The sequence below is a fragment of the Diuraphis noxia genome, unplaced genomic scaffold (assembly GCF_037042655.1).
Source record: "Diuraphis noxia isolate RWA-SAM2 unplaced genomic scaffold, SU_Dnox_SAM2 contig0003, whole genome shotgun sequence".
NCBI classification, from domain to species: Eukaryota; Metazoa; Arthropoda; class Insecta; order Hemiptera; family Aphididae; genus Diuraphis; species Diuraphis noxia.
The window spans coordinates 23,964,257-23,977,411 of NW_028301713.1; the positions used below are offsets into that span (position 1 = coordinate 23,964,257).

Here is a 13,155-nt window from a genome sequence, read left to right on the forward strand (position 1 = left end):
GTCTAACAGAAGTTATTATATTAATTCTAAATGAAAAATGAGATTGGCAAAATGTATTTATACAAACAATATACTTATATTCAACGACGTAACCCAACGTACCTAACATGCTATACGTGAATATATTTTTTTATATCCGCATTCGTATTTCGGACCTTTTCAACAAGCTCATGACCACCAATGCATTATTCAAATACTACGATCCTCTTTATTTAACAGTTCGAGTTCAATAAGCAATACCCTATGAATTTATCGGTTTCAATAAAATCAAATGTTAAAAACGAGAAAGTAAGTAGGTACTTACCCATGATAAGTATTGTAGGATTTACACAATAATTAATATTATTTATGCACTCAGCGAGTACATCTCTATTAGGTAGATTAAGTGATTTACGAGTTTATATCTAAGTATACAAAACTATATTTACAATAATATATTATATTCTTAGTGATTCACTTAGCACGTTCATTGCTCTATTTTTTTTTTTTTTTTTTTTTTGATAATACAGTTATTCTAAATCTAATTTAAGGAATCTTCAAATACCTTTTCGTCCATTTTAACACGATTTTATCATTATTTTTTATAAATCAGAATTAAATTAATAATTTATTTTTAAAACTATTCTTAAGATTTAAATCAAAAATATAATTATATAGGTAAACGTCACACGATTTCGAGATCAGAACTTGACGATTGCCAATTTTACCAACAGATGATTATGACATACTATAGATGTTTGAGTATTTTAGTTTAAAATTATACTACGCGCGAGTACTGCACATCTAACCTATATGTCATACACACGTAGGTATATGATACCTACATGCAGCTGTTTACAACATAATATAACCTTAAAATTGTTTTTATATCCTCTCCGGAAAACAGTATACCTAATTACTATAATTATAAAAATACTGCGGGTAAAGTAGCAAAACGTAAGATAAACTTAAAAGTGAACTTACGAATGTGAATTCTGAATGCGGATTCCTTGTTGTTGTTATTATTTATTGCTGGATCGTCTACGGGAATACCGGAATCCCTTTCAATTGCTTCTTCCTTTATAATTTTTGGTTCCATTGACTGTAACAATATTAACACAGATATATTATTAACTCATCAAACATTTTTTTTATCTGGAAGTTACATAACTTTCGAGTAATCTCCCTAAAAAAGGTTTAAAATCGTTCAAAAATAAATTTTTGTTTTCTCTATTATTTTTATTCGTATGCCTTTATTAAGGGGCAATATTTAGGGAAAATTCCACACTTCATAGCTTTTGTGTTTGTATCGTCAATGATGATTAGTGTGCGTGTGCTTGTATGCAGGTACCTGGCTATCTAAGCACGCATTGTACGTGGGCACATGTCAACGGTATCAACGCCGACCAAAAATGAAAAGCCTGATTTTTTACTCTCAACACGGTTTATTGGAAAAACTCTCGCGCATTTTGTACAGTGGTCTGATGTGATAATTTTTTTTTTTCATTATAAAGAGGATTATCTCTTATAGGGTGCATTAGACTTCGATTTTTAATTTCGTGGCTTAAAACAACTTGTTCTCCGGACACCGTGACTTGCCCAGAGAAAAATGCCGCTCGATGGTCGAGGATCGAACCCGGTCCGGCTGAGCCACAGCCGACGCGGTAGACGGTAGACCACTCGGCCACCTCGTCCCCCAAATACCTGATTGTTTCAACAAATAAGGACAATCTAATCCGAATATAATACGATATAGTCCGAATGAAATAACTTATAGGTACGACATGTGAGAATGCAAGATTTAGTAAATTATTTACTTTGCAAACATAGCAACTTATTATTTCTAAATTCTAAATGAATTCGAACTGCACCAATGCCACGAATACAATGAACCATAGTCCATGTCATCTATATAGTCAGCAACACCAATACAACCTAATCGGCTTCACTTAGACACCTATGCATAATGTTATAAAATATACAGTTCATACATTTGATATACAATAAGATACACTTTAAAATTTTAAATCGCATTTATTAAATCATTATTTTATAATATTGTGGTTGACAAAAAAATCAGAAATTCTATTTTATTTTTATTTTCATATAAACAAACTTTTTTCCGAATCCAATTTATTGTTCATTCTACTTAAAATAATCGTAGATATTAAACCAAAAGTTCTATATTATAATTATAAATAGTTAATAAATGATATTAAAATTTATTTATACTATTATAGTATTAGTTAATTAATTAATTGTATATAATCGGAAGAGCGTTTTTTTTATATAGGTACTATTTTCCCAAAAAACTATAAATATTATTATTATAATATAAAATTGAACGTTTAAAAAATTAGAGTATAAAGTAACATTATAAAGGTATGCTAGGTATATATGCTGAAGGTACATACTGTATAATATGTATATCTGTTAAATGATCATAGCACACCTATACTATTTATCGAGACTGGCGACTGCAATACAATATTTTAATCATCATTTAAAAATGTATTATTTATTGTTTTGCATAAAATAATCGTATGTGAAATACAAAGTTTTTTCTATAATAATATGTAATTAATAAATATCATAATTTATTTGTTTTTACTATTATAATATTATTTAATGTTTTACATAATATATTGAGAGACTTTACTTTTTTATACGATATTACGTACTATATTACTACGATATTAATTAAATTACGACTTTCACGAAAGCCGTGAATATTAAAATGTAAAATGAAACATTGAAAAAAATAACGATAAAATATCTTTAGAGAGGTATATTAGGTATAGGTATATACTGTATATATTGTATAACATAGTTTGTTAAACGATCAAAGCATACAATTATCGAGACTGCAACACAATATTTCAATCGTATGAAAAATCCAATTAACGTTCAACTGAAGTAAAGCTTGTCAACCTCACATAATATATATATTTATATATATATATATATATATTTATAGTTTAATGATAAACAAATTTGAATAAACGTAGTAATATTTCAAACTATTTTTTTAATAATAATAATAATAATGTAAAAGTTAATCTATTAAAACCTCATGTGTTTGAACAACAATTTGTAATGATATTTTTTATTTCTATGTTGATTGGTTTTTCCTATGATAAACTATAGAAGTATTAGATTATAAGAGATATTATTAAATAGCACCTGTAGAAAATAAAACAAGTAGGTTCAACTACTGTACCTTCACTACCTCATGAGCCACAACACTTTGTAACTTGAGATTGAAATAATTTTGTATATTTCTAATAAAACATCGAAAACAATAATTTCCTGTCTCGAGAAAATAGTACCAAAAATAATAATAACAATAATACAGATGTTGACAAAAGAATACGATTTCAGAGACTGAGAAACTCAGTTAATCTTAAGGACATGTGGGAAATATTGGGTAAAGTTCATATTATAAGAGCGTAATAATAAAATTATATTTTAGGAATAAGAAATCATAAAATATAAAAACTAAAGAAAAAAATATTTTTTTACAACTTTTAAGAAGGTTTGAAAAATATAATAATAATGTTAACGCTGTAAAATAAGTTGGAATTTAAACTTTGAACGATTCGATTACTTACTAATCCATAACCAAGTAAAACGTAATCATAAAAGGCATAAACCATATAGGACAATTTTTTTAATAATTAAAAACATAAAAATTATATATATATATATATATATATATATATATATATATATATATATATATATATATTGTTAGGAAAGGGTATTCTAGGAAAAAGTACGTGAATGACATAAATGTTTTTCTTGGATTCATAATTACAATTTTAAATTTCAATTCATAGTTTATTTAAAATACAAATTATTCATATTATTATATTAGTATATTAAATTTATATATTTTTTAAATTATTAGATTAATATTGATATTTATATAATTAAAATTAATTAATTTGATTTAATGTTATTTTGATGTTGATGGACGGTACCTTTCTGTTTCTTTTATAATTTTGTTTATGTCTACGGTTGTATTTGATGTTGACAACCGCAGTAAATCGTCCAAATGCACATCACTCAAACGATTTCTGTATTTGTTTTTTATAAATGTTACCTTACTAAAAGCAGCCTCACATAAATATGTCGATCCAAAAAATGTACCTTTTACGTTTGATAAAAGGGAAGGATATCGATGTTCCTCAAGTGTATTCCAAAATTCCATTGTATTATTTTTACCATTAAAAATATCTTTTAATGTTATGTTCTGCTGTAAGTAAATTAATTCACTTTTCAAAAAACCAATATTACAATTCATAATATTAATTTCAAATATTTCTTTTGTAGTTACTGCCCACGGATTTTCAATAAATCGAAATTAATTTCTTAAGTTTTTAATATCATTGAAACGACTATTCATTTCATTTTTTAAAGTGCCCAATAGTTCAAGCAGTTGTGGTTTCAGAGTTAGGTTTTCTTCATCAGAAAAAATTCTATTTTCTTTCGTAATTAAATTGAATTTGGGAAAACTTGAAAAATCATTTTCAGATACTTCTTCAATGTACATTTTGAGCTTTTCTTCAAAAGCAAAAATCTTACTGGACATGTGAGTGATAAGTTTATTTTCTCCTTGCAGATTGGTTTGAAGTATATTTAAACTTTGAGTTACATCTGCAAGGAATGCAAGTTTCTACCAAAATGCTAATGAGTTTATTTCAGGAAAGTCAGCTTTTTGTTCATGGATAAATAATTTAATTTCTTCACGAAGGGAAAAAAATCGTTCTAAGACTTTACCTTTGTTTAGCCATCGCACTTTAGTATGAAACATGATATCACTGTATTGGGAATTTACTTCGGAAAGAAATTCTTTAAATTTTCGGTGATTTAAATCTCTAGCTCTGATAAAATTCATGATTTTAATTGTTTTATTCATAACAACACTAAAATCATTTGGAAATTTACATGTTAAATTTTCTTGATGAATAATACAATAATAAAATGGAAATTGATTAATTTTGGTTTTTCAATTTTATTCTTAAAATAAGAGTAACAAGACCAGAATTAATTCCAACCATTGAAGGACAACCGTCTGTACATATGGAAATTAACTTTTGCCAATCTATTTTATTTTTTTCAAAAAATATAGAAATTGTTTCAAAATAATCCACGCCACGAGTTTGGCTTTTCATCGGTATGACTTTCAATAAGTCTTCTTTAATAATATTATCTTTTGAACAAAATCTAACAAAAAGTATTAATTGAGAAGTAGAGCTTATATCTACTGACGAATCTAATGCTAAAGAAAAAAATCGACAATCTGTTAATTCGTTGATCACTGAATTGAATACTTGATTTCCAATATGTTCGATCCTACGAACACATGTAGCATCAGATAACTGCAGACTTGAAAGTTGGTCACGTATTTCTTTAAAATTGGAAAAATTACAAAACAGAGTATTTACAACCGTTTCCATACATTTTTTTATTAGTTCGGCATCCGAGAATGGTTTCTTGCGTTTGGCTAACATATGTGCTTTTGTTGGCTAGTTGCAAGTTCATTTTTATTAGTGAACCGTGACATTGATTATTTTTCAGAAAAAATTCATTTTTTAAATTCAATTAGTATGGTGAGTTGTGTAATGACGATTAATATTATAACGTTTTGGAATATATTAATGGTTTTACGACAAATTAAACATAAAGCATCGTATTTCTTACCAGAAATACAGAAAAATTCAATCTCCCAACTGTCTTGAAATATTCTGTGTTCATCTTCGATTTTACGTTTTTCCATGATAAAGAATTAAAATTAACAGCTTACTCACAGAAACTAGAACACACGATGCTAGAAGCACAGAATTACATATTGTAACGACAATACGGGATAAAATACAAAAGGACAATAAGTGATAACGGATAAACTTTTCATACAAGACTACGTGGTGGGCTACTACAGTGGAAATAAATAAACTCATAATCGTAGCCCGTAGGTGACTGCTTATCTGTCCAAGTGGTCATTCAATACAAGTTTAAAATAGAAAAATAAAATAAATAAAAATGATAGGATAATAAGCGACGTTCGTTTTATTCACTGTTTATAGAATTTTGGATTTTAGAATGAACAATTTAATTTTAGTGCGGGCCGCACTAAAGTTACTAAAGGGCCGCATGTGAACCTAACCTAACCCGCGGGCCGCGTAGTGAGGACCGCTGATATAGTACCTATAGTGAAATAAAAATTATATAGGTAGAGACGAAATCAAGAACTTTTTGATACCTATGATAAACGTGATTAATAGAAGTTAAATACGTGTGTAGTATGGTTGGAAGGGTGAGCGGAAAAGCGGATCATTTTTTAAATATAAAATCTAATATAACAAAGCAATGAAAATTTACCGCTATATAATGTGATTTGAGAACAGTCAAAAATTAATATCTCACAACTTTCGAAAACGCTTAGTACGTCAGTGGCGTGTATTTTGGTATTAAAAAAAAAAAAAACAAATGGAATGAAAGTAACAGTATTTTCTAGATAGATTAAATAGAGCCAAATCACTTGGTTTGCCCGTTTGAAGTAGCTGGGTAAAAGTAAAGTTGCGGTGAGTTGAAACGTTCTGCTGCGGTTTTTTTTCAAATACTGGTTTTTATCTCCTAGCGGGATGCAAAGTATCATCTAACGTTTTAGCCATATAATGTACCTAATAGTATATCTTCGGACTCTCTGCAATTAAAAAATAAAATCTAATGAAAAATCTCGCGGTTGTGTTGGCGCCGTCCGCTATATATACATATAATACGTTTAAAGTATGCGCCTGCGGTGAAATCCGTCCGGCACGTATCGTCGAGACTCGAAATACAATATATATATTAATGTATTATGTATATAATATGTGTGTATGTGTGTGTGTTTTATTATTATTATTATTATCGTCATTACGAATACGATAGCGGTGGTAATATCGACTAAAGGCTGAGCAGAAAAAGCTCCTCCGAGACCGCATTTTCTTGTGCCGATGTGTATTATTAGATAAACATTAACCAGCTGCGAGCAGCCGCCCCAACTCGGTCGTCGTGTACGTGTATGTGTGTGCTGTCGACGGCAGTCGGAAATCGTCAGTATGGAAAAAAGGACACATGTTTTCTATCGACCGGCAACTATATACACACAGTAGATAGGTCCTCCACTGCCGCCGCCGCCGCAGCCGCCTGCACACTCTTCCTCGGCGGATTATTTCACGACGGCTGCGGCGGTTCCGCGAATATCGGGTCGATACTTTTCAAATCGAACCACGATGATAGTAACAAAATTAGTAAATATAACATTGTGCATATAATGCACGATCCCAGTGATGAGTCGATCGAGAACAGCGATGCAACGTAGATTTATTATATGTATTATAATTACGTTGTAAATGGTACCTATAGAGTGGTAAAAGGATATATTATAATCATATTCGGCGTGGAAAAATTAACGAAAATTTCAAATGCGTTGATGTACGTGACTTAAATACTTATAGGTACCATTTTATAAATTATACTTGTGTGTGTATTTAAAGCACACCTAAGGTAATGTGCTGATGTACCTATATAATATAAATGTATATAGACTTTCCAGCCACGGAGGGTTAATCACGGTCTGTGAAATCCTTCTTTACCCCCTAATGGTTTGCTGAAAAAACACGTGGTTTCTAGCGGTAAGAAAGACAAAATAAAAATAATAAAAACGTGAAAATTACTCTCGAGCACGAGACAAAAGAGAAATAAATAATATTTATTGTTGGCGGAAACGATAACAACTACTTTTAATAATGTATTATAACATGTATTGCAGAAGACTGCAGGGTCTTATCAATTTATATAAAATTATAAAATAGCTGTACCACCTGACGTTAGTCATGCCAAAATTATTATTATTAAATACTATGGACTCTAACTATAGTGGCAACCTATATAATATAGGTAAACAATTTTTTTTTATTTTTCACGAGTTGAAAAAAAACTCGTATGTGAGCTATCATTTGTCTGTCATTTGTTTGTCTATAGCAGATTAAATATCACTATAAAATCGTCTCCGCAATATTATATGCATTGAAAATATATCTTTATAAATACATGTTTTTTTAAATATATATTTAAATATTTTATTATAATATAATACTCCATTATTATAAAAACCACTTGTCTATCCGATGAATGATACCATGCCAATGGCATTAAAGATTCTAATTTTCACAATATTATTATAATATAAATTATCCTAATAATAATAACAACACTTAAAGCTGTGAAATTCTAAACTCGGACAGATTTTTTTTTTTTCAGGAAAAAGCGATTGACATCTAAATTCACTCTAAATAAAAATAATATGTATATCCCATATTCTCATATCGAATTAATTATAATTATCTTAAATGTGAATTATCTATTTGACATTAACCAAAGGATTCCATGATGAGGCAATTCTCATTAACCTCCAGATATCATTTCGTTTTATTTTCATTTTCATATTATTAAAAAGTATGCGAATTCCTTTTAAGCAAAATTAAATTATATATAAATGTGTATATACGATATTTATTATTTTCAAATTAAATGATGTCGTGCTTAATAAACCGTATGATTTCATCATTAAATATTCATTGTTTAAAAAAGTATAAATGTTTTTTAGTGACTTGGCGTGGCGCGTTGGTTGCTACCAATTGCGGAATGTGACTGGCACTAGTAACGGCCACAACTACTAGCTCCCGGATGGGTGACCACCCGGGTTCATAGTAGTTAAAAAACTTGCCACACATACCTACACACGTGTATGCTACCTAGCATAACAACCGTAAAAACAACCTATTCCGTACCAAAACCTTACCCCTATCACAGTTCATAACCCCTACAAGCTCAATAAAAAAATTGAAAAAAATAACAAAGTTTTTGAAAAATAATTGTTCTAGTTGTAAAAAATCAACATTTAGAAAAAAATATATATTCATTAATATTTTTAAGTTTTTGTAATCTTTTATGATGAACCATACAGTTTTAATTTTACATTCCAAAGCAGAATATTTTCCTACGCATTTCGATACACAAAAACCGAATTTAGGACAAGTAGTATATTTAAAGTTTAGATGAGTAGGATGGATAGGTACGTGGTTACCCCACAAAATATTGGTCCACTCCTCTTCTCATGAATATACTTTATACTTTATATAGGTCCTTAGATATAACTCACAAACTATACTCATCCTGATATAGATTTTTACATAACAAATTACTCAGAAAAAATATTCTGTTTTCGGAGATGAAATTGAAAGTAAATGTAAGTTGTAATTTAAAAATAATAAAAGACTTAAAAAAATATGTAAGCAAAATCTTTTCAAAAACATTAATATATATATATATATTTTTTTTAATGAGTGTAATACGTTAAATGAATAACTTGGTATTTTATTGGTAAAATTATCTGACCAAGTTACATAATCAAAAATATAATCGCAGGCCCAATTTCCATCTGTATATAAGGCTTCCACACCATCCATCTAATAAAAATAAAATCATTTACAAATTACAACATTATTTCTTATCATAAAACGGATAAGTACATCCGAGTTTAAAATGACGAAGAAATGACGAAGATAATATTATTACAATGTAATTGTACTTATTCGGTAAAATATTTTCAGTTCTAAAATGTACTGCAGTATAAGTGTCTAGACAAGACGTCGCTCTAAAGAATGTGTAAAATTTGAATTCAATGATACAAAATTATTGTATAAGAAACACGATTCCGCACTAAACGGTCTTTAGTCTATACTTATAATATTAGGTACTAAGTATATCTTATGACATTATTATGATTTAAGTAATTTTTTTTACTATTAGGTAGGAAATAGGAATTATTAGTTACTATACAGTCTATAATATATTTTGAATTCATTTTCAGCGAAAAAGTTGCATTTGAAAAAAAACGTTGGTATAAATACATCAACTTTAAAAGTTCCAAGTACCTGTGATTCATTAATTATTATTTTTTTTTATTGATCTTAAAAAAAATAAAAAATAAATACAACTCGGCATCAGTATAGGTCATTAGTTCACAATTCTTAATTACTATTTAAATTATATACAATTATATTTCGTCACTTAAATTAGTTAATTTTAAAAATTTCAGCGTTTTTTTGTTCTGATCTGGGTGTGAACCGAGAGTTTCAAATATTATATTTTAAATTACAATAATGAAATAACTTAAATCGTTATTCTTCGCACAAGTATCTAATATTGTCTTTAAACTTAAAATATCTATAACAAAAAATTGTGTTTATATATTTTGATATTGCATTACAAGTACTATATAAACATGTCTCAAAAATAGTAAAGCCTAATGAATAAGTTTTTATACGTCTAGGGTAACAAGTTTTATTTTTTTAAATTAAATATTTAAAACAATTTATGTACCCAAATATATATATATTATATATATATATATATATATATATTATTTATTATATATTAGGCAAATTTCAAACGAAATGTTTTTTAGTTAACCTATAATTGCTAATGCTTATAATGATTACTTGAGAAATGTATGTACATGTTGTTTAATTACACAAATAACACGTACAACAAACAAACAAAGAAACCTAATATGAATATTAAATCAACTTTATATATTAATTGATAATTCACCGGCTACATACATATTGAATCTTTATGTCATTACAGTTCCACATTATTTGAACAAAATTATAATTCATTATTAAAAAATATTTATTATACTAGTATATTCATTCAATCTATGGTATATAGTATATACTATATTGTAGTAGATTATTATTATTATTTATAATAATATACTTGAAAGTAATCGTTTTAATCATAACCCTAAGCTAAACCTAATTACAGTGATTTAACAATATCTGTAGTTTAAGCCATAGTTATTGACAGTCGAGTTAGTGATAATTAAATGAATGTACCTAAATATATGCAAGGATGTGAATGGAATGTAAAATTATAATTAATGTGATTCTGTCGGCGCATTTAAACAATAATATTAACTGTAGAAAACATCGTTATCGCAGTTATACTTGTACTAGCAGTGGTGCACACTGCTTTCAAAAAATAAGATTTTAAACAATAATATCGACATCATGACGAAGCAGTAGAGAACATAGAAATAATTTTTGGGGCTGGGCTGTAATATTATAGTAACTAACAATAATGATCTAGCATCTAGATGCTACTATATATTTAACAGTTAAGACTGTAATTTCGGGACTGCAGTCCCCTAGCCCCCCCCCTATATACGCCACTGCCAGACGAAGGCATTGTATACGAAGTAATCCATTTAACATAACTTGTAAGACATTCCAGAAAACACTGACGTCTTTAAAAATATTTCTTTTACATAATTTTAAATCGTTACAAAACAACATTTATGGAAATCATTTATACTTTTACTAATTTTATCATTGTATTTTTTAAGTTTTTTTATTTCTTAAATGATAATTTACATTTTTAATTTCATATTCCTATCTATAAAAATCAAATTTCAGACAAGTAGTTTATCATACAGTTTATTATTAAATATATTTAAAGTTTAGATGAGCGGAGTAGTCAACTGATATTTTACGGGATAATTCTGTACTACTTCACTCCACTTATCTATGCTAAATACGTATGATTTTACTAATTTTCATTAGACATACACTAGGTAATCATCAAAACTTCGATTTTTATTCATCGAGTACCTGCTTCAAAATAATTTTATTTTTAGAAAAGTGTTGTTTTTTAATGATATAAAATTATTTAAAAAATTACTTTCAAAAACTAAGATTTGATACTTACTTTTTAAATAATGAGTGTCTTACGTTAAATGGATCACCCAATATAATAAAGAATTATCTATATACCCGGCTTCTCGCCATAGAAAATCAAAGGTATACTGCAGACATCCCAATAGCTGTTTCCATTGAAATCGGTTTTCGTCCTCCTTTCCAGCTACGGGATGAACAATAAAAAAATAACTCAAAATATTTGTAAAACAAATCTCACTATACCTATCAGCGCGCGTCACTACAATTATTGTTTATCGTGAAAGAATCGTACCTTTAAAAATCCGCTAGCCCTCATGTTGGAGTCTTCGTATTTGCGGTACTCATTAAATACTTTTAACGAATAACGATACACACGCGATAATATTAAAATATCGTTGATAATACGCGCGCGTACACTGCTTGTTGGTCTGACGAAAATATGATATTTTACGACGACGGTGGTGGTCGGCGGGCGGAGTGCAACTTATTACTGTAGTTCTCGGCGGAAACAAAAACAATGACGGTGACTAATATGTAACAAAAGCTGGTACTATTACTTACTTTGGCGTACTTAAAAACACTGATAGCCCCGGCGAACCCTACTATCATGGCAAAGATAGGTACGCGACGGCGAGTTTGATCAATTGGCGCGTCTGTAAGTAATAAAGGTATTGCGCGGCAGTAGCAGCAGCCAGCACGTGCTGCGTTCGTTTCATCATCCGCTCTCTCACCCACCGCACCACCCCTGCACGACGTCGTCCGACACTTGTTACAATAACATCAGGCGCTCAGACACCTGTTCAAACGCCTTGCGCGTTAAATTAATATTTAATATTGTGTGGCGACGTGTAACCCACCGGTGAAACCAACCCACCGACCGCGATTCGGCGACAAAATATTGCACGTAGATATAAATCGCGATGGCGACGACGACATCTTCGCCGGATCTACGTGTTACAAACACTGCACATGCAAAAAACTATACAGTTATAATAATAATGATAACGATTATCAGAGTCACTTACGGGGTGTCGCAGTCGAGGAGGACGATGACGACGAGACGTATGTGGCAATGTGGCTGTTATTTTCGTCTTGTGGTAGTTATCTCAGAGGTTCGAGATCGCAGTGTTTTGACAACGGTGATGGTAACGACACGGCGGCAGCGGAGAAAGTGCTCGAGACTACCGGCGTACACGGTGTCGAGGCGCGTAATGCTGCCACGGCTGCTGTCCGTCCTCGGTGGCGGCAGCGACCCGCGGGACGCTGTCGCGGGCATCGCATACATTTGTACGATAAGTTTTGCCGCGCGTCGCGCGCCGACGCGAACGGAACGTGTATAATACACCACGCGTATATTATTATTTTATATTAACAGCCGCAAAAT

The 13,155-nt window shown here is 29.8% G+C and overlaps 1 protein-coding gene across 7 annotated transcripts in view; it reads right to left on the reverse strand.

Moving 5' to 3' along the window:
- Window positions 1–12,937, reverse strand: part of LOC107165820 (transcriptional corepressor CBFA2T3-like) — a 69,278-nt gene extending 56,341 nt beyond the window's left edge. For 2 of the 7 annotated variants that reach the window (XM_089224248.1, XM_089224245.1), the window contains exons 1-2: window positions 12,797–12,937; window positions 964–1,081 (exon numbers count right to left, since the gene is read on the reverse strand). In XM_089224248.1, the coding sequence (XP_089080374.1) occupies window positions 964–1,078 (115 nt within the window). In that variant the 5' untranslated portion in view covers window positions 1,079–1,081; window positions 12,797–12,937. The other 5 variants (XM_089224244.1, XM_089224243.1, XM_089224247.1 and 2 more) reach the window with 5 other exon arrangements.
- Window positions 12,938–13,155: the final 218 nt, after the last annotated feature.